Genomic DNA, 26,858 nt, shown 5'->3' with positions numbered 1-26,858 from the left:
CCCAAGACACAGCCCAGCTCCTCGTTTAGGACACTAATAAAAGACATGTGTTTATTAGGAATCAGAGGCTGGCAAAAGCAGTTGTCTTTTTCCATATGAAATCCCACAGATCTGCCCTTTATCCATCATGACATGGGTATTGTTTATATTGCAAATAAAGGTTGTCTCTAAACGTGGGTGGTTGGCCCAGGCTTGCTAGCAGAGGTTAAAATAGCAATGAAGACAATGCAGCTCAGGTTTGCTGCTTCAGACAGACCCAATGGAAATTCCAGAAAGGACTGCCATTTACTAACTCAACATATACTGTATTTTAACCAAAGTTAGTAATTTTCAGCTAAGAAAACACTTTTTTTTCCCACCTAGTGTAACAAGAGAATCATTAGAAAACTTTTATATTAAGTGTGGGCAGGAAGGGGGGCCATGTAAAGAGGACATATTGGAGCTCATATGTACAGCAAGGAGGTCTTGGGATGTGCTTGGAGGGCTCTAGGAGGTCATGGAATGTGCTTGGAGGGCTCTACATTCTACTGTAAAATTTACAGGAACTCTTAAAAAAGAGTTAAGGTTGATATTGAACACTCAGCAGCTGGGGTGTTTGAAGTTTCCTAACAATCTGAGCACATATTTGGTTGAGGAGCTTGTTTAGGGGGTCTGATATTTTGTTTATCCTATAGAAAATATTCAACAAGAGAGCATCAAAGCTTCTGAGATGGTGAGGCAGCTGTGCAAGTGTCACCCTTATGGGGTGGTGGATGTCACAGGGGTGTCTGGGAATATGCAGAGCCTGAAAGGAGAGAGCAGAGGGGCAGAGGCACCGCTCGCTGAAGGGCAGAGCCAGCACACAGGGCTGGCAAGGAGCCCTTTCCTTTCTGAAGGTCAGCAGTGTGCACACACATTTCACTGAGCTTTCTTTATAACTGGGTCAGCATTTACTCAGCAAATGATTAGAGCAGATGGTGTAATTTAGAATCTATGACAAAACTTTTAATAGATCAGGGCTAACATGATGACAAGGAGCTCTGCGCCGTTCTCCACTCCCGCTCTCTGCTTTGCCTTGGGGTAAAAATCATGCCTGGGATTGGATTTTCTAGTCTGCACATTCCATCTGAGCGACTCCAACCACTTGTTTGAGCATCCTGTAGGAGGGATCCCCACATTTCTCCGCTCCTGTATCCTCATCCTTGTTGGTTTTAAATACAACAATTAACTGAGGATGACAGGAAGACACCAAACAGGTAAACACAGTCCCTTTGAGGAGCAGGTTTTGAAGGAAAAAGCCACAGTTTGAAGAAAGTAACAAAGGCTGCATTTGTGTATTTTGCTCCATGGAGCTGAAAATATCTAGTAAATTGATCCCGTGGGAGTAATAAATACACATTACTTTATCTTGTACTTCATGTCCTATACCCCTGAGCCTTGATAGAACAACACCACTTAATAGACTTAAAAAAAGAGTAATTACAGTCATTGGTTGTGTGATATTTCAGCCCTTCCAGCCCTGCCTGACCTTCTAATTTAGCTCACCGTGTCTAACTAATGCATTTATATTCATCTTTTATGAAGCATGTGTAGTACAAAATTGACTTTGCAGCCTTTAGCAAGCTGTCTTACCAGGTTTGGGATCTGGTTAGTGCAGCATACTCTATAGCATATGTACATTTACAGCAGAATTCTGCATGCATATGGTTCTGATCATCTATTACTTTTTATCCTTTTGGAAATAAAATAAAAAATATATTTTTTCCATTTCATCCTCCCCTCCCCTTTTTTAAAGCTTTTATTCATTGTGGCATTATTTACAGCTAAACATGCAGGCAGGAAGATGCAAGCATTTTTAAAATGATTACCACTAATGTTTCTACTTGTCAGAAGTGCTTAAATTTTCCTGCACTTTGTCTAAAAACTTAGCACTTTTACCTTTTAAGAATTACAGATTTCTAAGATCTTACCAAGCTGATTTACAAACACAGCTGACAGTTTATGATGAATGATGTTGCAAAATGTGCAATATGTTTCTCTGTCATTTCTATGCATGTATATATTAAGAAGAAGATTAAGAAGAGAGAGAACCCCCCTCTGAAAGAAACCCTTGAGTTAGAGAGCACACACACAAATCTCTCTCCTGTGTTTCCTCATAACTTCCCGCTCACTTCACTCATCCAGCGGAGCACAATTGTTCTCTGTGCATTTTCTCCCACCATATGGTATCCTCATTACCATACACTAAGGGTCCATATGGGGAACTTGTGAAGTGAACTGTATTCATTTTAACTGCCAGATGAGCAGCCTTTTGCTTTGCAAGCTTAGCTTAAGTCATCTGCTGTCTTTATGTTGTTATGGCAACACAGCACCAATAAAAAATTCTAATCTACTGTAAGTGTCTGGGATCACTGTATTTTAAATGCTCCCCGTAACTGTCCTCCAAGTGAGGAGCTTGTTCTCTCAGTGGGACAAAGGGTTATTGTCAACTCCAGCAGGTGGCAGTAAAGAAATTGGTTTTTTTTTCTTTAACCTTTCTTAAAAATATCTATTTTTCCTTTTCCCCCCATATCCGCTCACCTCAGAAAGTCATAGAATTGCACAACATGGTCAGTCCTTTACACACCAAGGATTTCTGATGCTCAGGTAGGAATTGCAGGTGATACTTTAAAGTTACAGCTCAAATATTAAAGAGAGCAAAGGATGAAACAGTGGAGGCAGCTCATGAGCTTTATTGAGAGATCCAGGCTCAAGTGCCTCTTTCACCAGGACTCTGATGCCTCCATAGCCACACAGCTATGTTCAGTTTTGGAGCTGTTTTCTTGCTTCTAGCTACATTTCCAAACTCCTGGATCAAATACAAAGCTAATTAAGAATATCTTATATTAATGGAAATAGGCAGCAGCATCCTTAGACATAAATCATCTTCACCTCCCCAGGCCACATGATATGTTGCATCTCTGTCTCCCTGTCTGCATCGAAAGTGAACGTTTGTAGTCTCAGTTCATCAGTTCACATTAGCCTCATGCTGAATATTTAAACACAGAACAATTTGAACACACCATGAAGAGAGACAGTGACTGCACTTTCACTTGGAACAGCACGAGCTCATCTAATAATAATTTAGTAAATCAGCCATTTAGTGGCTCAGTTGTACACTGTATTGTGCCAAATAATATTCAGTTCAACTGAATGCTGGTGAAATGGAAATCCAGACTCCAGTCATGTGGCACTTTTTTTGCCCAATGGAGAGATGAAATGGAAAACCACCCTCCCAACAGACTGTTTGAATGTAGTGATTTATCAAAAATATAGTAGAGTGACAATATAAACAGGATTTGGTTGTATGGGGTACAATCTATTCTAATTAGGTTTTATTATAGTGGTTTCTCCTGTGCAGATTATTTGATAATTCAGGATTATTCAGGAGAGCAGATCTGTGTAGTTACAGCCTAGTTACAATCCTTTGAGGCCCAGTCCTCTGGGGAGCCTCTGGTGAGCTCTTTATTGCCTTATTCTGAGCCCTGGCTCACAGGGAGCCCTGTGCCCCAAGGAGCAATGGGGAAACACAGCTGCTGCCATGGGTGTTGCTTCATAGCATGAAAGCAATATCAGATTGATTCCTTTTCCCTTTTTAAGGCTATCAAGATTTGTAGGGAGTGGTTATACCTTAGACTGACTGATATAACTGGAATAAAACAGGTTTTTAGGTGCCCATCCTTGCTTCCTGTGTGCTGACTGTACCTTTTCTGACCTGTATCACTCTTTAATAAAAGATATTACCTCACCCTACAAAGCTTGCTTTGGTTCTAACCATAGCCCACTGTAATTTCAGCCAAACAGCTACACTTCAAGGCTGTCTCTGATGAAGATGGGGGAGAAGAGAGTGTGTTTTCCTAGAAAGTCTGTTGTGAAGTTTAATTTGCTCCCATTAAAATGGTGCTTTGAGATCTCTGAACGCAGGGCATTGCAGAAGTGTGAAGTAATGTCTATAATCTCACCTCGAGTCTCCATTTCTGGCCTACTTTTAGGTGTTATGTGGTGGTTTACGTGGTGATGTAAAATATGATTGCTGTGTATTTCTCACAACACAGCCCAATTGAGTGGCAGAAAAAGCATCTCCAGACCATCGCGATGCCATTTAGCAGAGAGTGCTGGAAGCAATAGGAGCCTCTTGTCGTAATTCTTCTAAGAAATACAGAGCCTCACAATCTCTGCCCAGCTGCTGACGCTGGAAAACTCAAGCATTTTGGTAAAATGAATCAAGCAGTAATGTTTCTTTTATGAGATCCCCTCCCAGGAAGGGAAGGTTTGGCACCATTTGGAGATCAGGCTGGGTGATCCATCATAGCAGAGGCAGCTGTCCTGGAGTGTCTCCCAGGTCACCCGATCGAACTGGTGGCTCTTACAACTGTATTATTGCTCATGGAACAGTAATTGAGGCACCATGGTTAAAAATTACCTGGTCTAATAGGCAGTGAACAATTTGCACTCAATACAATTATAAGCCAAATCATTCATTTCATAACACTTGGACTAATTTATTTGTTGACCTTTTAATATCCATAGCTCTTCAGTAGTATTAACTGCAACTTGGACAAAATCTCTTGTTCATTTTACATTCATTGATTTTTTTTTTCCATTGAGGCAATAACAGTTGTTTGAGTACAACCTTTTCTTTCTGCTGTAAAAGTCAATCATGTAACTTATGGTGATATAACTCAACTGGACTGGAATGTCCTCTAAGTACAATAGCACAATCTCAACCTACTTGTACAGACATGGAAATGCAGTTTGGATTTATTTTAAAGAATATTTTGGAATACATTTGTGACTACAGATAACAAATGATATATTTGCTGAGAGGAGAATGAAAACAAGACCCAGAAGCATTTCTAAAGCAGAGCCACATATATTTAACACATTTTTTGTTGCTATATTTTGGGTAGTCCAAGATAGAGAAATTGTACATTTGTTGATTTTATTTTTAGGATTACCTAAGTGTCTCCACTAATAATGCTGGATTCATCATTTTATCTGCTCATAGCATCTTGAAGTCCAAACATTTGACAGAATAGAGGTGCCCAATTTTTCCAAATGTGAACTTCAGACAAATGAAATTTGTTTAAAAGTATTTTTAACAAACAGGAAATAAATAATACTCATAATTTGATCATCTGGGTTTTCTTTCATTATTCAGCTGTAAACTAACATGAGTGCTGAGGTTTTGTTGATCAAAAAAGCTACTGAAATATTGATGTATTTTGAAAAGTCAGTACTTTGAAGCAATTCTATAAAATATATTGGTGTAGTGACAATGGTAATACTTTTCCCTCAACACTGAAAAAAGAGCCCTAGATCATGTAAAATGCTGTGCCTGCTTTTACTTTCTGGAGCTGTACACAGAAATAGAGTGTTACCTCTGCGAAATGTTGGATAAATCTCTTAAATTCATAGTTATTCAACATTTATGCTTGCTTTGGATAATTTCAGCTGAATTATAGGACTGTAAATTAAAAATAATAATACAAGAAACAAAATAACTTTTGTTTCTGATAAGGAAGTTGAAGTTTTTTTTAGAATATGTGATAGGAGCCACTTTGTTGAAGTTGTCCTTCTGAGCCAAAGTCTCTTTGTACAATAAAATACTGTGAGTCTTTTGAGCACATAAAATATGGTTGTTACACATTTGGTATTTTATGCTTCCCTAGAAATTACCACTTGTATCTGCACCTAATCTATGGTCTGTCTTTTCATTTCAATGGGGTCTGAAGTGGTCCTTGGCTGTAATGAGAATGCCCCTTTCAAGAGACTTCTTTTAATTATGCCGATGATAAAATGGAAGTGAAAGCAGTCATTTGTAGGGGTTATGACTGAGCAGTGTTTTAACTGTAACACTAAAACCCACCAACATTATTCCACTCTCTATTTCAACATTTTTATGCATCCACTCTCTACAGAACAGAGTGGAATATTATTGTAGGTCAGAATTTCATTCTGTCTTATTTTTCAGTTTCCTCCTGCTATTAAAAGTAATCTGAGCTCTCAGTTTCTAAATGCTCACACTTCCCACCTGAAGCATCCAATCCAGGAAAGTGACAGTTCCACAGATCTTAATGATAGGCTGGGTTTTTTGTTTGGTTTGGTTTAGTTTGTTTGGTGTTTTTTTTTTCTTGTTCATTAAAAGAAAGCATGGGTGGCTCTTTAAATTAATGGGATTGAACACTTGGGGTTTTTTTTTAGTAGAAAAGAGCTAATTTGGCATATTTAGATATTTATATGGGTAAATGCATAAGACAAACTGAAAATAAAATGGACAAAACACATATCTACAATTAACACTTTAATTGCTACACATCTCCTCTGATTTACCTCAGCAGGATTTTGGCCAGTCATTACCAAGCATATTTCTCTATAGATTTAAATGCAGCCAAGTGAATTAAGCCACCCAATGCAGTCTAGTTTGACCTAATGTGAGATCAATTTAAAAGTGTTAGGACTTGACCTGTGTTTGGAAAGTCTTTGTGTATACAAATCATAAAAATAGATATCAGCCTGTCCATTTGCCAATGAATATTTTTCACTCTTACAAACACATAATTTGTTATCTGCATTGTGCCATACATAAAATCACAAGCCAGAGTTAATCTTTTTTTAAACCCCAGTATTCCAGGGAATTTTTCTGATGGACACAATAATATGATCCATAGAATAAAGGTTCTAAAACAGCCTGTGCAGTGTCTTTGAATGACAGTATCAGAATTCAGTGCCTCTGTTAATTTTTCCAAACACTTTAAAATTTTACTTAAGTCCAGACCCTTCAAATCATTCAAAATCTTCTTCCGTAAGGGAATGTTGACAATTTCCCAAAAATATATGGGTAAAAAATAGTCAGGAGAAGATTTTGAGCAGTAACTCTTTTTTTTCCTTTATTTGCTAGAAATAGGGATGTTAATACCAGCAAGAGAAAGAACTATCAGAAAATCTTACATATACAAAACCAAAAAAAGCCCCAAGACCAAAAACTCCTTAATCTTAATAATGAACATCTGCTTTAAAGTACTGTGAATGCTCACACAAATTGTTTGGAGTAGATTTTCAAAAATATATGCCTGAGACTCCTATCCAAAATTGCCCTGGGTCTGATGGTAGTGGAGGCACATAAGGAGAATTTAGAAGGAAATATGTGCTTTTAGGTTATTGTGACAAACTTTTGAGGTCAGATAAAAGAAAAGAGTCTAATGTTGTCATTTGTTTGCTCATATGGATAAATCAGGAATAATATTTTTGCAGCCTAGATAGAGGGGAATAGTGTGAGTCACTGTAACCTGGTGGGATGGAGGGAAGTTGGTAAGGGATTTTTTGTTAGTCACTAAATTACGTGGACTTACCCATTTGTGCATCTAATTAGATTGTCTTCTAGTGATTCACTGGATATGACAAACTGACCCTAGCATGAATGATGGGATGGCATAAAAGGAGTGCATGCAGGAGAACTGTTCTTTCCATGCTGCAAATCCTTCAGGTTTTTGTAGAGCTGTAAAATGTGTTTCCTCTCCTGCTCTAGCTGCTCCAGGCTGAGGGGATGTGTCATTAGACCCTCACAGTGTGAGCCTGCAGGACAATCTGTGGGGAATGCTGCAGGGGAGGCCAGAGCATTGTCCCAGTGTTGGCTCCTGAAGTGTTTGTGGGTCCCAAACATGAGTGACACCTGCCAGCTCTCAGCTGCTGGGCTGCAGGGTGGGAACAGATGCAAGGGTACAATGCAGTGATATCCACCAGCCCTGCACTGGCTGCATGGGGTAAAATCTGACAGCTCTGAAGCGTTCCTGCATGTGGCTGAAAATGCCTTTTCCTGGTAAACAGAGGGGCTGGGAGCAGGACATGCTATGAATTTGCTCAGGAGAAGCAAAGTTCTCCAGCTATCAGAGGGACTTGGATGTGAGTCATGACATCACTGTTGTCTCTAAAGTCCCTAAAGGAGATGATTTAAGTCCTAGCAGAGTGATTTTAATTCTGCATATCTGCTCTCCTATACCCACTCTTCTCCCTTTATTTAGAGACCCAACATTAGCAGACAAGTCCAGAACTTTTAGCAACAGAACCTTCCAAATGACTTGCCAGATGCTTCAGTTGATGATAATATGGTGGGAGCATCCAGACTCTCAAATGGCAGTTTATTCAAAGAATTATTCCAAACCAACAATATTAATGGTGGTTTATTCCATGCCACCCTGTATCTAGATGAAGAACACATCTGTGTTAGCTACTAATTCTGTTGTTGTTTTATGCCCATCATTTATGGAAATGGGACCACCAGCATGAATGGTGTAGACTAATAAAGGAGGCTGATTTTTTTTTAGTGTTAAACTACACCATATTTCCAGGAGGTTAATAGGTGTAAGATGGGAGACTTGCAAGGACAGACTTTCAGACAGATCATCATAATTTTGTTCCTTCTTTTGTCAGCAGTATTTGCAAAGAAGACTTTTTGGGCAGGGTGTGTTTCCCCCATTTGCATTTATCACCTTTGTGGTTAGGAGGAGTTTTAATCATCGATTCTCAATGTTTACGGCTAAATGCCTGCTCCCATTTGCACTTCAGCATTTGTTCTTTCTGCTGCCTCATAGAGGCTTCCTATATTTTATTTATAAGCTTGGCTCATTGTGGAGCAGGTGGTAAAGTTATGCATGACTGTTTTTAGTGCTGTACATTTAGGCTGTGATTTTCAGTTTGGGTGGAGGCTGATGAGACTACAGTGGCTTGGAAAGACCAAGGTTCTAGCTCCCACTGTAGACATGTTTTCTGGGAAGCTGCCATTGAAATTCAGTGGCAGGAATTCAGTGCACTTCCATCCTGTAGGCAGTGGTGAGCTGAGGCTTTTTTTTTGCCCCTCAAGTGAGATACGTCATCTTTCTCTCCCATTTTGCCTTCTTGTCTTTGTGGTATCTGTATGGTGTTCACTTCTTTGGTTCAGTCATTATACATGGAAACCATTCAGTTGTTTGTTTGTTGGAAAAGTTTTCAGTTTGGTGTGAGTACAAATATCTTTTTAGGGATATGGCCCTGTTATTTTATACTTCCCATTAGGCTGGCACAATTCCCTTGGTCTTACAGTAAATGGAGGAACTTTACATTTTGAATGGCTTTTATGAGTCTTTATACAGCTATAATTGCTGAAAATGATACAATAATGCAGTGCTCACTGTTGATGGGGAGAGATGGGAGGTTCTGGACAGCCTGAAGCTCTTTTGTAGCAAGCTCAATGTCTGGGATTTTAGATCTTTGGCATTCTTGTAAATGTCTCTCTTGGTTTTGCCTTTACATTAGAAAGAGATGTTCAAAATTTTATCTTTTAAAATATAATGCATATAAGTGTAAGTTTAAAACTTACTTCTGACCCATGTCCTTAGCTATCACATTTATTGTTTCACCAACTGAAAACCAAAGGGAAAGTCTGAGCACAAATGACTGTGATTTTGACTAGAAATTTCAGAATGTGACCTTTCCAAGGTGAAGAAGTGAACTGGAGTCTGATGCTGAGCATTTTGAGTCTGCAGAGGAGGTTTTTCTTGCAAGTAGCCATGAGAGTAGGAAGTTAGAAGGCAGAGGCAGGAGGTCAGACATAAGAGTCAAGGAAGTATGAATGACATCATCATCCCTAAGTACCCTCTCAGAAGATGAATGAGCTCTCTCTTGTATTACAATGCTAAAGAGCATTAGAAGGTGATATGATATCCAGACAACACATAAGATAAATGCCTCAGAGGATGCTGGAACAGCTTCCCCCCCACGCCCTCCACGAGTTCATAAATCCTGTGGTGGTCTCAATAATACAATATGTGGCTGGTGAGTGTTATATATTGTGGTCAGCTTCTTCTTGACAAAATTCATTTCGGTTTAACGAGTACCTTGAACATTATCTAATTTAGTTACTTAAGCTGAACAACTCAGTGTAACTCTAGATACCCTTTATCTCACCAGACTCACATCCCTTTTGGGACACAGAGTGGATTTTTTTTCAAGAGTTTCTGAATAAAAAGTAAGCAGATGTTACAAGAAGAAATACCTCGTCTCCTTTAAAACTAACAAAAAATGTGTTTGTCATGATAAGTCTTGACACAAAGTGTTTTCATCTTGATAAAACTTGAAATGCAAGTTTCATGTTCTTAATGAAATCCTTCTGAAGGGAATGCAGGACTCCAACAAAACACGCAGAGGTGCTGGAGTGTTTGAGGTACATTCAGTCAGAAGTGGATTCAGTTTGAATTTCAGTCTTTGTGCTTCAAAAGCACAGTTGCTTCAGTATGCTTTATAATATTTTCTTCTATAGTAGTTTGGGGATATGCAAAGCTGCAGTAGAATTTACTGCTCAGCCCCTCTTTTGGGTATGTAGACACCCCTTATTATCTTCAGGAGGAAGATTTGATCAAAATATTTAATTGTGAGTGTGTTTCAAAAATTAAAATGTAAAATTCCCTCAGTAGAAAATCAGCTTCAGTTTGGAATAAAAATGGACTATGGATTTTTGGTGCGCAGAGTTCTGATGAATCATATGTAATTACTAAAGCAATGTTTCCTTTACTCAATATTTGCTCATTTGTGATTTTTAGAGAAATAAAATTATTCTCATTTGAAACAAAATGCAAAAAAAGAAGACCTCACTTAGGTCTAGCTAAATGCTGCTAAGTCCTTGATTCTAAACCAAAGGCTGTCAGACTTTTAGCAGTAATAGAAAAGTGGATCTTCCTTGACAAATGCCCCCATAAATTAGATATTAGCTTTAGTCAAACTCTGTCTCTCTCAGGAAATATTCCCACTTGCATATTCAATTGGAAGGACCTTACATGATGCCCACTTACTGCTATGAAAATCTAGGCTTTGGAGATGAAGGCAAAGAAAAATTTCTGTGAACAAAAGAATATCTGGAATAACAAACCTTGAGCTTATGCAGAGATTTCTTTTCACAGAATGTGAGTTTCACTCACTTTTTGCTCAGTCTGTCTGCTGCTCTGTCCACCCCTCTATCTGTTTATCTGTTACCATCTCTGTGGTAATATGCAGTATCAATTGGATTTTAAAAGACATAGATCTCTTATACTAGCTGTCCTTTTTTATAATACCTTTTACAAATTTAATCAATGCATTTTAATATACAATATAGTTTAAGTGCAATATACGATAAATATTCAAACTTCATCTTAAACATGCTCTAGCCTTTAAATTGTTAAAACTGCAGTGCCCTTTCAATCTACTTACATAATGTCATAAAATATACATTTCAAGGTAAATGAAGTCAGCTACTTCAATTTAGTCCCTCAAACTGGTAGTAAATGAGAGGTTAACACTATGGTGCCAAACCCATTATTGAGTAAATTTAGCACCTTGGACAGCTCTGTAAAATCTTTATTGCTTTCCTGACCTGCTCGTCATGTTCTGTCTATGTGTTCAGTGGCTCTCAGCTCTGATTGAAAGGCAATATATTAGATCCCCAACACAAACATGCTCGGGGGCTGCTTCACTGTGAGCGTAATGACACGGAGGTGAGAACAATTTTCTGGTCACCGCAATCCAAGCACCTTGCAAGGTCTGCTGCTCTAACTCATAGAGGACTTCAGGGGCTCCTTTGTATGGGGAGCAGCTTCTGTTGTAATTTAGGCAGAGCTGCAAAAGGTTTAAGATGCATTCAGAAAACAAGAAGTTAATATCTTGAGCTTCATTTTAGCAGCATTTTGTTGTGTGTTTTTAAAGCTGGTTTGTCTATATAAAAAGTACCATCAGCTCTGGAATAGAAGATACCACTATTTGATGCAGGAAGGTTTTTCTGTAACATCTACTTTGTATGATCTGAAAATGTCATAAACAAGAAATGCTTTTCTTGTGTGAAAATATAGGTAGAGAAAGTATGAAACTCAAATTTACAGACCCTGAAAATGTTGGAAAAAAAATAGAATCATTGACTAGCTAAGAAAATTGAATGCTACTTGTCAAGAATGTTTCAATAAGCTATCATGACAATTAGTTTTATTTACATGCAATATGATATGGCATCAAAGAACTTCCAGTGTTTAAGAACTGAAATATATTTGATATGAGGGAGAGCAGCTGTAAGATTCTATGTAATTACCTCATTTTTAACACGGTTTTCAATCTCTTTTTAGATGCACTCTAAGGTTTTTAGCTCAGCATTATATAAATAACTATGATTAGTCAGGTAGAGCAGAAATGACTATTTAAACTTTCTTTTTTTTAGTAATTTGGCATAATGACAGCTTAAGCTAACAATATACCAAAGCAGTTTGCGGCCTCTGTATCACATTCTAATTTTCCATCAGTGAAATATATACTGCAAGCAATTTCAACTGAAGTGAAATAAATCCTGCTTTGCAAAGTCAAACACCTGTGCAGTAATTTTCTATCTAAAATCATGGAATGAAAAAGAGAACAGTTTTTCAGTAATGTCTCTGTTCTTCTCTAGTTTGTATCTTCAGTATGAGGCAGACAGGGCACCTCAGTTTAGAGGAACGAGGATTGTTTGTACCTGGATGCTGTTTGTGTCTGTCTGTCCATGATTATACTGCTCACTGCTGTGGTCAAAAAACAAGGAAAAAAAACACCCCAAACCAACAACTGCAGCACAAAACCAACCCCAACCTTAAAAATCAAGCAAAGAAATGAAACAAACAAAACCCACCAACAGAAAAAGGCTGTAGCAACTTAAGTCCTCAGAATCTGTTTCAAGCGTAGTGATTTAAAAATCCATCAATTATGTATTACATCTCACTTCATATGTGGAAAATAATTTAAATGTGTGTTCTGAGACAGGGGTGTGTGCAGCAGAAGGCAAGCCTAAATGTTTACTGGGAGAACAAAAATCCTCCATCTCATTTTTGAATTTAGGACATTATATATGTCATAAGTAGTTACTGCAGTATGACAACTATTTTATGTTATATTATAGAGAATTTAAAATTGAAAAAAATGCTAATATGCATCTAAAAGCTTGTCATTTGAAGAGTTGTTCAAGGATTTTTGAAGAGGTTATGGTGACAGCAAAATGAACGCAATTATATCTCTATTTTCTGATCAGAGTCTACAGTATATGAAAATTGAGCATTACTGTTTCTTTTTGGTATAAAATATGGCTATTGTGTAAAATATTTTAAGTTTAAAAGTTTAACTTTGTAGAAAACTGTAAAATGCTTAGAACTGGTACTATTTTTGTAAGCTGCTTGCAGCAATATGCCATGGTGAATAGAGTCATGTTAGAATATTAGAGCAGTACTTAGGGGCTGGGAACTACAAAAATACATTGTTTTACTCAAAGGATGTTCCTGACCGGTTTTGATCGGGCATTTGGGAATCTGCTCTGAAAGATGCCATGAAATAATAAGGGAAAAAAATTCTTCTGGGTTAATTCTGCAATGCATTTTTATATTTTCTATCAGGATTATCATCAGGATGCTGTAAAATATAAGAACACAGGAAATGCTATTGTTACTTGAATACCAGTAGAAAATACCCTAAGAAATATTAAATGAAAAGGAACGAATAAGAAAATGGAGGGAAAAAAATTGCCCAAAATGGAGAACTGAATCTCAGACTGTTTTAAAGTCTGCTGTCCATGCAAGGAAAATGTCCAGGAAACGCTGCATGGACCTGGGCTGTTCTCTCACACACTGCATGTGTTTTCCTCTTGGGCATCATTCCATGCATGTGGATCCTGCCCTGACCCCTCGTACCAGGACACAAAGTGGAGAAGCCAAAGGGTTTCATTACAGTAGCACAGGACTGATTGGGTATCTTCTGAATGTGGCCTGCTGGGTAAGGTCACAATTCCTGCAGCATGCAATTAAGAATAAAATAAACACATTGAAGGGATTCATAACATTCTCTGAATGACATTGATTGCAGTAATCTAGTAAATGACCTCGGGATTGTATTCTGCAATAAACCCATGAGTGGTTTATAGTGCAGATGGTAGAGACAATTGAGTGATGTATTTTATTTTGCAGCACCAATGATTCTCACCTTTTGACTTGATTAAGCGTGTGTGTGAATAGGATGAACCAGTGATTTAACACCATTCAGTGGTTGCTGAGACTTGTTACAATTAAGGTTTACCTGGTGGGAGGAAAAAAATGAAAAAAAAAACACTACAAAACATGGTGCACCTAATAGAAGAGAATATTTGTTTTCCCCACAAGGAGTTTATTGAACTCAGCAGAATACTTCTGTTTTTATATTGACAGGAAGTAATACTTAAGAGGGCTGCTGATTTAGTAGAAGCACTCTATGGTATGCCACATAATAACCAGGTAAATGCATTCTACTTCAGCAATTCTATATCATGGCTGTTTCTTTTATGTATAGATAGATCAGGGCTAAAGGGATATGATGCTACAGTGGGAGACAAGAATAAATGCACAGGGCGATGCCAAATCTGGAGTGGGGTTTAGTTTGCTTCTTTTCTTTTTTAAAGGGTGTGAATTTAGTGTTTGTAAAAACACCATGGAGGCATCTGCCCACTTTCACCAGATCCTATATAGTATGAGCAATGTTGTACATTATGTCTTGCCCCCAGTGACTTCTCCCTCTTCCCTTAAAGAGAGCTTTAAGGTGGAGCAAGTCCAGGCTCCAGCCCCATCCTGCCAGTTGGTCTTTTTATACAAAATGTGGCCACTGGGACTGGGACTTCCAACTCTCTTACCACAGATGTCAGGATTTAACAGGAAGATCCTGTAAGCATGAGCTCTCTGTCAGCCAGCTGGTTTAGAAAGAAAAGCATCTCCTTTTAGCCTTTGGACAGGGAACTGTTTCATTTGAGTCTGTAAGAAGAGGTTTGTCAGAGTCTCTTTGGTAACTCTTGCATGTTTTTTTCCTTACCCTGCAGGAGATAATCCTGAAGAGAGCTGCAGACATCGCTGAAGCGCTCTACAGCGTCCCCCGCAACCACAACCAGCTCCCCGCCCTCGCCAACACCTCGGTCCACGCGGGAATGATGGGCGTGAACTCCTTCAGCGGCCAGCTCGCCGTCAATGTCTCTGAAGCCTCCCAAGCCACCAACCAGGGTCAGCACGAGCCTCACCTTCCTCTCTCTGTGGATCTTTTCTGAGAGAAGTCAGGGGGACGGGCAGGGCAGTGGCAGAGGCAGGGCTGGGCAGCCCATCCCAGATCCTTGGAATGGCACAGGATGGGGCTGCCCCAACTCAGGAAAATCACTTCTGCATGTCTCTAAATAGCTTCTCATTCTGCTCAGAGTAACACTTGTATTTGTGTTTAAATCCCACTAATTTTAATCAGCTTCAGCATGTACTTAATGTTAAGTACTTGCTTATGTATTTTCCTGAGCATGGATCTCTCAGTCTGGGCTTTTTATAGCACTTCTTTATAATATGAAGTTATCCCTTGAATGTTTATCTATTTAATTTGGGTCTGTTTTGCAAGAGTTAGAGTATTAGAATTGTGTTTTTTTCAGTTTGAGACTTTGATAAATTTTACAATTAGCAAAGAATACAAATATGTAAAAAGACTTTTCAGAGTTTTTCCAGTTTTTAAAATAAAGTGTTTTTCACTTTGTATAAAATCAGTATTGGTTTAAAATAAGGGTTAAAAATAAAAAATAGGTGAAGAATATTTTTGTAGAAGCCCTTTGCATTTTGCCCTCTCCTTTGCTGAGCTCTATATACTATTCAACTTAAAAATACATTTGAATTAGAAAGTGTTAGGATGAGGCTGTTCCTAGAAGAGCAGAAACAAAATTTTTTACATTACAATAAAAAAATACAAAATTATTTTTAGATTGAAATATTTTATGTGTGTTGAAATTATTTATGTGTGTTAGGAAGAAAAATTGGTGATTTTTCTTCTAGGAGTGGAGATGCATATTTTGTATTTCTGTGGCTTCTAGAAACAAATCTTTCCTTATGAACATTTGGATATGAGTTTCCTAAAATGTCATTTCCAGAATTAGGTAGAGATTCAAATTTTAACTTGCTGTCAAATTTGATGCTCATTTCCCACCAACACAATGATGAGACCAAGGCAAAAAGACAAAGGATATCCCACAAGCTGGAGAAATACACTCCATTTCCTGAAGTGTGCAGTGAGCATCTGAGGTGTGTTAAATGACAGTGACATCAGAAAAGAGTTAACAACAATCACGTGCTTTTAACATACCTGGAGTGGGTCTGTGCTCCTCGCTCTGAAAATGTAGGTCATGTTTACTCCATTTCCTACAAGCAGCCCTTTCAGAGCGAGTGTTCCTCCAACACCCCGAGCTGATCTTTGCTCCAGGGCATCCCTGGCTTGCCTGGGGAGCTCTGCAGGCTCCAGGCTCCCTCCTCCAGCAGCGGCCTGGGCAGGGAGGGCTCCCGGTTTGGGTACCTGGTGGTGCTGGGGGTCAGTCCTGCCCCTCTCTGTGCTCCCTGGCTGCACTGGGCTCCCCCTTGGTTTGTGTAGGAAGCTGTTGTGGGGCTAATTCCAATTTCTGCCTGTGTTCCCTCCCCACACAAGGTTTCACTCGCAACTCCAGCAGTGTGTCACCTCATGGCTACGTGCCAAGCACCACCCCGCAGCAGACAAACTACAACTCTGTCACAACAAGCATGAATGGCTATGGGAATGCTGGAATGTCAAATTTAGGCGGTTCTCCAACCTTCCTGAATGGATCTGCTGCCAATTCTCCCTATGCCAGTGAGTATTTGATGTCTTTTCTGTATTTTGCACATTTTCATTAGAAGGAGGCAGTAGATTTTCTCTGATGCTCAATATTTATTTTCTATTTTGAGCACTTGAAATAGAACTTGGTCTTTACTCTCCAAGGCACTGATCTTGGATGCACTTTGAAGACCTTAGTGTTGCCAGAAATTCTCCTCTCTGTTTTCATATTACTATTAATAATTATTATTGTTATTTTTGATTTGGGAGCATTAAAAGAACTTACAAAGAGTAATATATAATTATTTAGTCTGATAGTTTCATAACTTACCTTATACTCTAATGGGAAACACTGTCCTCAACTTCTGAGCAAATAATATGTTTATAACCTTTATAAAAATTATAAATTACTACTGGGCCTCAGCTTGATTGTTTATATTCCACTTGCTTTTTAAGTAATATTATTTTGACTTCACTGAGTCAGTAAAATGTGACAAAGGCTCTTAGATTTTGTGTTTTAGTGTCAGTACAGTGACTGCCACAAAAATGTGAGTCATACAAATGATACATCCCATGGTGTGAAGAGCTTATGGTCCACAGTCCCAGTCATGGAAATATTTATGTGCAGGACTAACTTTCTGCATTTTGATATTAAAGGTTTAGTAAGCTGTTTAAATATAAATACGTTTCTATTGGTAAAGTGAATCCCTTCTGCAGCTGAGCTCAGTAGTCCCTGGTCACATGAGAAATTGAATGAGCAGAACCTGCCCAATTCCTCTGACATTGCTCAGGAGGCACAAAGGATTCCACTGACATCTGTAGGAAGCTGACAGCAGAATCAGGATGGAAGGTCTGGACATACAAACAGATTTATAGGCTGGGACTGTAGCATGGACAGGACAAACTGACTGCTGGAGGTGCCAAGGTTTACACAGCAAACCTGAAGTTAATGGTGTGACACAGCAATGAATTATTTTGATCTGCATTAGAATAAAAAAGAGGATAGGAACTCTGAATAAAATAATTAACGCCAAGGCTGCTTCTCTGCTGCAAATTTAGAACAAATTATTTACCCACATAACTAGTACTTATAACCTGGGAATTGCTAACCAGTGATTATTTTTGTTCTCTAATAATAATGTAACATGTAATGTTACAAAGTACCTTACTTATTAAGTTGGATTTACTGTCACAGAATCTGCACACTCTGAATTCATAATATAACATGATTGATGAGACATCTCCTTTTGGAAGCAGATGCCAGTAATGCATTTAAAATACTGTGGCAGTGTATTATTTCATATTTATGAACGGAGTCCTCTTTAGAATAGCACTTCACTTCCTAGCCCTGGTTCTCTATTCTATTTATATTTTGGGAGGTTTTCTTGGTTGATCTGTCATTCTGCTAATGTCTAATCCATTGAATCAGAAAATGCTTCAATCATGACCTGAAAATTAAAAGGTGGCATTCTTAATTAAATCAATAAACTAATTGCTGTATAGTAGCAATTCAATTTAGGTGCTTTGATTGCTCTCCCTTAGCAAGTACTTCCAGACACAGAGTGACTTCAGACTAAGATTGTATCTGTCAGACTGTGAAACTTTGAACATTTAATTTCCATTAATTGATTTCCTCAGTGTTAACAAATATGATATCAGATTCTCAAATAAGAACTTAAATAGGGTGATTTTTATCTACATAAATGCAAATAAAATAATAATTCAAAGCCCAGATGATCAGAATTTTACTCTATAATATCTAATTATTCACAGCCCACTTGTGTATCTAAGCGGTTTCTAAACAGGACAAAGAATGGAAATATGGGATGACACTTTTGGTCCTTTTTTTTTTGTTGTTGTTGTTGGATAAGAAGGGAAATCTGAAGTGCCTTCTGAATATTAAAGTAGCTAGCTTTATTTTCATGAAAAGAAATTTGTTTAAAAGCTTGATGGTAAATACATGAACCAAAGATATTTGTTGTACTTTATAGTAAAATAATGGTTTAAGGATATCTGTGTTTAAAGACTGAACTTCCCATGTAGCACATTTGCATTTTGAACACTCGGTTCATCCCTAGAAAGATTGAGAGCATCCAGGAATGAGAATTCTCTTAATTCTGCACCCTGTTATTACTGAGTACTAAGGAATCCCTTTTTGGGGGGTCTTTCTTCCCTCCAGTTGTGCCATCAAGTCCGACGATGGCCTCCTCCACGAGCCTCCCCTCCAACTGTAGCAGCTCCTCTGGGATTTTCTCCTTCTCACCAGCCAACATGGTCTCAGCGGTGAAGCAGAAGAGTGCGTTCGCGCCGGTCGTGAGACCCCAGACCTCCCCCCCTCCCACCTGCACCAGCACCAATGGCAATAGCCTGCAAGGTAGGTGGAAGCCAGGCTGCACAGGAGGTGGCTGCTCCAGCTGTGAGCTCCTGGTGCCTCCGAGCTGCCCCAGGGGAGTGAAGGCAATGAGGGATCCCTGGTGGGCTCTGTCCTAAGGCTTCCTCTGTAGGGAGTAACTGACTCCACCCCCCTGCACCTTGTGGCCTGCAGGTGTTTGGCAACCACCCACTCTCTAACCCAGCTAATACTGCTGAACTGAGAGGCTGTGTCCTCTAAAGCACAGACCTACTGTTTTGATAAACACAAGTAATATTTCAGCTTACTAATACCGTCCTTTTTCTTTCTTTCCTCTCTTATTCCCTGTTGTCGTCCTTTATCAGACCAGTCTTTTGTGGACTCTAGCAAGTACTCCACTGCAGGGTCTCTCCAGGGGCTGGCCTTCTCCTGAAGTACGTCACTCAATCTTCCCTTCCTTTTTGTCCTTTGTCATAGTACACTTGTGCAGAAATCCTACTGAGAGCAAATAGAGCGTTACAGAGCTTGGCACAAACCTTCCCTTTCATAAATGGGAGATGCATTACAAACTAACAGCAGCGTTTTCCACTTTAACTCACACCAGGGCAAACATTAGTTTCCACTGATTAATGTACTCCTGTGCCAATTAATTCCAGAAAAGCACAGGGCCTTTTGGAAAGCCTATTGAACTGCTGGTGTCAAGGGGCTGCTCCTCTTCTGCATCCCTTCCCCTCTCATTACAAGTTCTCCAGCATTAGTATCTGAATCCATTTGAAGGGCTGGTGCAGGCGAGGCAGTGACAGACAAAAGCTTGTCAAACTGAGGGTGCTGCAAGCCCAGCACTGCCCATCCCATTGTTGGGCTGAGTCTGTTTTACAACATTGTGCCTAAACCTCCCCGTGTGGTTCCCTCACTGCACATCCCTGTGCTGAGAGAGGCATTTTCATGCTTGCTTAGGTCCAGGGGCTTCCTTAAGCAGATGCAGCCAGCTGCCTCCAGCTGCCAGAGGTGGGAGATATTCCATGGTGTGCATTGTGCTTCCTCCAGACCTGAGATTTGTTTCCTTTCCATGAGCCTGTGCAAATTGTCCAAAGGGCATCGAGTGGGGAGTAAAATCCATCCTTTTTTATGCCAGGTTCAGAAGGAGGTGTGCAGAGCAGGATGGGTGCATAAACTCCATGTCACTCAGCCTCTGGAAAGAGGAGCACTGGGCTTGAAGACAAAATGCTGATAGCACCATTAGCAGCCAAAAAAAAAATCTATATGCAAGCAGAATGGAAGGAATTCATTCATAAAAGCTTGGATCTATTGTGCCTGAAGGAAAGCATTGTCCTCAGTTCATGTTACACTGGTGAACTGGGAGGAGGAATCCTCCAAGGTGCACACACACAGAGAAAAACTGTGCAGAAACTCAGAAACTGTAAATTTACTAAGAACTAATAAGCAGATCTTGGGTACCTTCAGTTAGGACTTTGTTAGAAATACAAACAGTGTCAGGAATAAGACAAAATGAAATTTTCAGGTGAACTACAGCATTTAGATTTGGTTTTGAACATTTAAAAGAATTGGCAGTGCTTACATGCTTCAAGTTTTAAAAGAAACAGCTAATAATATTTTCCATCTTAAATAAAAAAAACTAAAAAAAAAACTTAAAAAAAAAGAAAGAAAGCTTTTGAACATGTTAATGTTTTTTTTCCTCTCTTCACCTTGTCCCCATCTTGTTGTGGATGGAGAGAAAAAACAAGTAACAGGAGAAAGCTTTTTCAGGCACTGTTTCTCCTTTCACAAGACACAGAATCCTCAGATTCCAAGTACTCAGTTATGAAAAGCAATTATGGAAGGAGCCGAGAGCACTGGGCACAACTGGAGCTGTCTGATTGCCTCCTCATTATGTCACCTCCACATCTGCAATGCCCAGAAACCACACAGATCTGAGCATTTCCCTTAATTTTTGTTTAGCAATTCAGTTTTCATAATGGGAATGAGACACCAAGAGATGGTTCATTTCTAGGTCATCACTGAACTTCTTGGTGAGTTAAAGACACACAGCCTTTGGTCCTGTGCCTCCTGACACCACCTGAGGCTTGTAATAATCACTCAGAGAGGCACTGCCTGTTGTGCCTTAATGCTTAAATAAACAACCATGTATAAGGAGGCTGTCTTATCTCTCTTGGGCTTCTGGATGCATCAGAAAGCAATCAAGCTTTCCTTATGTGGCTTAGATATCAGCAGAACTCACTAAAACAGCAGCCAGGCTTATCTGTTGTTCTCTTTGCCATGCAATTTTGTAAAACCCCAAATACATTATTTCTGTAATTTGCTGGCAGCAAATACAAATTAGTATATGATAGAAGAAATAAAGGCCATTGGTGGGAGCTTTTGTATTCCCTGCCCTCCCTTTTTGGAGGTGGTGTGATCTCATACCTACACTGTTTCCCACTGATATCTCTGTTTTCAGGATCAATAACAGGCTACAGCTGGGAGAATTTGCATGACTAGATGTAGCACTTATGGAATAAAAGTGGAGTGATCTAAATGAAGACTTGGAAAGAATGGAAATATCAAAGCTTTTAGGCAGAAAAGATATCATTTGCCTTGTAATTTAATTCAGAATTTCAGAGCTCTTCAAAAACAATGATGCTTTGAAAAAAGGAGCTAAGATCTGCCTCTGTGCCATTTCTTTCCAACAGCAAAAGGCTGATCTGTAACCACAGGGAAATGTCTAAATCACGAAGAGAGGAATTGCAATTATCTCACCTTTTTTGGGCTCCTACCCAGGGTAGACAGCTGTCCTGTCCCAAGAGACACAATTCTTGACTAATTATTGGTGAAATTGATTTGCTTCTGATGAATCTTTCAGGTTGAGTGTTGGAATAGTATCGTGACATTTTCTGAAGAAAAGGTACTTTTTCTAAAGGAAAGCAACACCTTGTCCTAAAGAGCCCTCTATGCTTCTCACCTAAATGTCTTCTGTAGGACTTAAAGCAACTCAACTCACCTTTCTATCCCTTTTATCCTCACTCTTAGCTCCTTGAAGAGCCCTCATGTGGGGGACACAATCAGTACAGTGATTTCCACACGGTAAATCCCAATAATGGAAATGCTGTTGCTCTGTGCCACCTCTGAGGGTGGCCTGTTGCAAACATGTTGGATGTGTTTTGCATTCTCTCCTTCTCCCCTCATTTTATTTCATTTAATCAGCGCAGTTTACTCGAGCTGTTCTCCCCTTGCTGATTAGACTTGTAATTCTTGCACATATGGTGGTGTTTGTGGAGAAAACATTTCCCTCCTCTCCCCCTCCAACCCCAAATCTGTGAGCCTTTTACTTTGGCTCTGTTCTTATCAAATAATTGCAGCTGTAATTAAAGCACAATGAATCAGCACCAGTCAAGGGGTTGAGTCCTTCCTTAAGAAATTACATGTCCAGATGTCTGGAATGGCAGGCAGCATTTAAATCATGGGCCTGGAAAGTGCTGCCAACCTGAAGGAGAATCTGTTTTCTACCTTTTGGCAAATAACTGTACAACTGGCATTTTAGAGACACATTGTTTTTACAGTTCCCATCATAAACTTCCATGACTATCCCCTGTAATGATGTGCCTGCTCACTGAGTGTCACTGGGACACTTGGGGTGTTTGATCTGAGCCCCCAAATAATAGAGAGAGATCGAGCTGGAGGTCAACTTCTGTGCAAAACTGTCCCTGTTGAATTTTCATAAATGTCTGTCTGCTAAGAGAGGTGGTGGTTTCACAGAAAATGAGGTAGGAAGCATAATAAAGAAATGCTGATGATTCAACTTAGCCAGCCAAAGAGAAAACATCCTGAATTAACATTCACCTATGACTCACCTGATGTAGTTGGTGGTGTCTGCTACAAGTGGAATAGGAAAGATGCTGGCCTGCTAACCCAGGAGTCAAGCATGAATTTCAATTTCAAAACTGAATTTGAGAGTTTAAGTCCCTTTCTGAGCTCCTGGAAATGCAAACCTCAGTCCCAGGGGTGACCTTTGGGAGGACTGGCACAGGGGACTGACCCTGAGTGCCACTGAAGGGACACCCCTGCAGGGCCATGCCAGGGGGACTCCAGCTGCTTTCCCTAATTTGCTGCAAATTCTTGCTTTGCTTCTAAAAGAGTAACAGAACGTGTGGTAATAGCTGGGTCCAGTCAAAGCTTCCTCAGCATCAGGGGATCTTGAAACTAAAAGCAGAAAAATAAGTTGAGGTCTGATACTGATATGGAGGAAGGACACTTTTTCTACAAGAAAATCAGTAATTTCAGCAAAGTCACTTGCAATTTGAATCATTTTCCAGTCAAAAGGAAACTTCTCATGATTCTTGTGTACATAGTTGTCTCTTATGAGTGATATATATAAATTTAACTCAAAGTATATCTGACTACATTGCTAGTAAATGTTTAAAGCTCTGGAATTTTAAAAGTTGCTTAATAATGCAGAAAATTAACTTTTCCCCTCTCTCTCTCTCCCTCTCTCTCTCCCCTCCCTTTCCTTCCAACAGCTATATCTGGCATGATTGTTCCCCCCATGTGAAAGAATTGCCTTGAAGAATTTTATTAATGAAGAGGTTGAATTCTGCTTCAGAGAGAATCTGATACAAGTCCCAGAGTGGAACTTTTTACTCAGGCCTTTTTAAAAATAAAAAAAGAAATAAAGAAGGATCTTACAATAACTGCAGATTTTTAAACAAAACAAAAATCACCATCCTTGCAAATACTGAAATTAACAATCCACAATTGCAAGGTGTTGATTCGAGTTGTCCATCCCAAATACCTGGGAGATATATTTATTGTATGTTGATAAAAAAAATCCACTTTTTTTTTTGTTTGTTTTGTTAGGGGGTGGGGGGCTTGCTTTTATTTCCTTCTGGTTTCTTGTGGGTTTTTTTTAAGGCTTGATTTAACTCAACACCATTTGTCTTTTATAAATCATACAATTACACAAGGGACACTAGAGATGGAACTCCACATTTTTAATTTATGATTTTTTTTTTTAAAGCTGTGTAAAGAAGAATAAAGTGGTGTCATTTACATACAAGCCTGTATGGGACAGAATAGAAGTGCCAGTTAGTTTTTCATAGAAGAATTATGGCCATTTAATTAAGGGTCGGCTCATATACGTTGCTTATCCAGTGGTGACTTGCTGATATGAAGCATTTTTAATGTTCTGATTAAAAAGATATCACTCCCTAAAAAGCTGATATTTTTGGATTATGAGGGTGGGGTGAGGGGTGGGATTAGTAACCTCTGTCATTAATATCAGGCTGAAAAATCGTGTAAATAACACAACAGGAAAAGTTCATCCCAGAACACCAGGTTGGAAGGGGACATTAAGGTCCAACTTTTCTTGGCATAAAGCTGGTGGAAGGGAAGGGAAGGGGAGGGGAGGGAAGGGTGGAAATATCAGAAAAGTTTCCTCTGGCAGAGCAAACCCAGCACCAGGAGGTGAGCACGGACCCCTCTCCTTTGGGTGAAATCTCCGATCCTCCACGCGCTCCCTTCCCAAGCACAGCCTGGGCTCTGCCCTGTGCCACAGGGGGCACAGCCTGGGTCCTCCTGGGTGCCAGCCTGGCCCCTGTCCCCCTGCCTGCCCTGCTGGGGCAGGGGCTCAGCCTCCCCACCCCGAACCCCTGGTGGCCCAGCTCCCACTGGGGCCGATCCTCCCGGTCCGAACGCGCTCCCTCCAGCACAGGGCTCTGCTCGGCAGCAGTGAATGGTGACTTTGGGGTGGGCCTTTCCAATCAAAACCATAGCTCCTGTTTCACCACGAAAGATTTTGCTATCATTATCTGGGAAGTGTTCTTAAAAATTATTAGTCAAAGAGGCAGCAAAGCTCTGAAGATGCATTACCTGATATTTTTTCTTTGCTGTTGTGTTTTTGTATGTAGTTATAAATACTGTAGATTTTTTGTGATTTTTTGCCAAAGTTGTTGTTCTATTTATACATTTTAATGTCTTAAGACAGTTTTTCAATATCACAAAAAAGAAAAAAAAAAGAATTTTACTGCATATTTTGCAAAAAGAGCTCACTACCTTTAGCTTGCACATACTTGCAAATTAATTAAAGAAAAAAAAAGCTTTTTGTTTCTGTTTTTTGTTTGTTTGTTTTACGGGGGATTTTGTAAAATATCCATATAAATAATGTATTTATCTTTGGAATTTGTACATTGCTTTTTGTCCCCCACAAGTTTATTTTATTGTGTATGTTTGCTATGTGAAAAGTGCTGATTTGTTTGGTCATTCACCGTTGTATTAGCTGTTTAAATGTGATTTTAATACATTTCATTTATAGGGTTGTTTTTTTTAGTATTGTTTAAAACCATGCTTCCATTTTTTTTTAATTTCCACCCAAAAGCCATTGTCTATTTTTGTATTATTTGTAAGTTAAGAAGTTTTTTCCAATATATGGCAAAAAGTAGCATATTATTCTTGTAGCATTTAGTTACGTAGATTTAAAAAAAATGTATCCTTTGCTTTTGAGGCTTAACAAAAACTAATGCTGTTTTACTCTATTAATATGCATGGGATTTCTCCTCTTTGGAGTGACGCATTTTTGTGCATTAAATATGGGGAGAAACTTCATAGAACTCAATGAAAATACTTTCTTTCTTAAGTCTGCTTGTATATTTCTCTGTCTTTCACATAAATATAAACCAGCAGATTGGATGCCTTAACAATGCAAATCATATTCATTTCACTTGTACATTGTACTGTGCACCAGAACTGTCAATCATCACTAACATTCTAAGAAAAAAAAAAAGGAATTGAAAAGCACAAAAGAACTGTTTTGTTACCTTAAAACAATATAACTTTTTTCTAGTCGAGCAAGAAATCATTTACAACGATGCTGCAACTGTGCATGCTTCCTGTATGAATTTTGCAATGGTTTTCACTAGAATGTCACAGTGTGATCTTTGGGGGGAAGGGAAAGAAAAACAGGATTTTTTTTTTTTTTCATGGTGAGAAAATAAAAGAAGAGAAAACTGGAAAAAATGTGAGAGACATCAGTTTATTGCTTCTCTGTATTCCAAGTGATTATTCTAATTCACATAATAAGCAACAGCACGACAATGTAATCAAATTTAAAGCCATATTTTGTCCAGTGACACCGTTGATTACTCTTGTAGAGCTCCACTCAGTCCTAGCAGTTCTGACACCACTTTAGCCACATTTGTAGTCTCTACTCCAGTGTCCAAAGAGCCTTTGACAATGTGCATAATTACATTCTTTTGCAGCTATTTATCGTGATCTGATGAATGGGAATTTGACAAAAATCTCCCCCGCACCACCCTTTGTCTTTTACAAAGTAAAAGATGCAGCTGTTTACAGAATATGGCTTTAAGTGGAAACATTCAGATTTCAGTTTTAACAAGGTGAAGCTTCACAATGACTGGATTGCATAAAGTAATGCCTATTTCCTCACAGTTGTACTAGGATGCAGCTAAAATGAAGTCATCTCTGAAACTACTAACCTTTCACCTTCTTATCTAAATCTTTTTGAATAGACACACACACTGTACAGTTCTATTGTTAGAGAAACTAACTACTGTAGAGATTGTTATAATTTTTTTGCAGAAATTCAAGCTGTAAAAACTTTTCAACTTTCACAATATTTAATTAAAGTTACTTCCTGTCTGTGAATACAGCTCCTAGTTGTGTGTTTATTTTTCTGCCTCTGCTAGTCAATAGATGAGAAAATAAAGAATATAGAAGCCAGAGGCTACTGAATTGTCTTCCTGAAATTAAGGAGAGACAGAAATTCATGGAATTACACAGTGAAACGTGGTGAATGCTGGTGTACTGAAATGCTTTTCCCTCTGTCTCTAGTGGATTTCAAAGGATCCTCACTCAGAATGCT

General features: G+C 39.0%; 1 protein-coding gene across 6 annotated transcripts in view; it reads left to right on the top strand.

Moving 5' to 3' along the window:
- The window catches only part of EBF1 (EBF transcription factor 1), a 269,314-nt gene extending 242,673 nt beyond the window's left edge, over positions 1 to 26,641 (top strand). For 3 of the 6 annotated variants that reach the window (XM_071443455.1, XM_071443454.1, XM_071443453.1), the window contains exons 12-17: positions 14,232 to 14,297; positions 14,873 to 15,050; positions 16,495 to 16,674; positions 18,818 to 19,012; positions 19,354 to 19,422; positions 23,503 to 26,641. In XM_071443455.1, the coding sequence (XP_071299556.1) occupies positions 14,232 to 14,297; positions 14,873 to 15,050; positions 16,495 to 16,674; positions 18,818 to 19,012; positions 19,354 to 19,421 (687 nt within the window). In that variant the 3' untranslated portion in view covers position 19,422; positions 23,503 to 26,641. The remainder of the gene's footprint in view (positions 1 to 14,231; positions 14,298 to 14,872; positions 15,051 to 16,494; positions 16,675 to 18,817; positions 19,013 to 19,353; positions 19,423 to 23,502) is intronic. The other 3 variants (XM_071443458.1, XM_071443457.1, XM_071443456.1) reach the window with 1 other exon arrangement.
- The last annotated feature ends 217 nt before the right edge of the window (positions 26,642 to 26,858 follow it).

The sequence above is a fragment of the Agelaius tricolor genome, unplaced genomic scaffold (genome assembly GCF_023055355.1).
Source record: "Agelaius tricolor isolate 1412-34295 unplaced genomic scaffold, bAgeTri1.0.p SCAF_18, whole genome shotgun sequence".
Lineage (NCBI taxonomy): Eukaryota > Metazoa > Chordata > Aves > Passeriformes > Icteridae > Agelaius > Agelaius tricolor.
The sequence above is the reverse complement of the archived record's forward strand: the minus strand, read 5'-3'. Positions and strand labels throughout refer to the sequence as shown.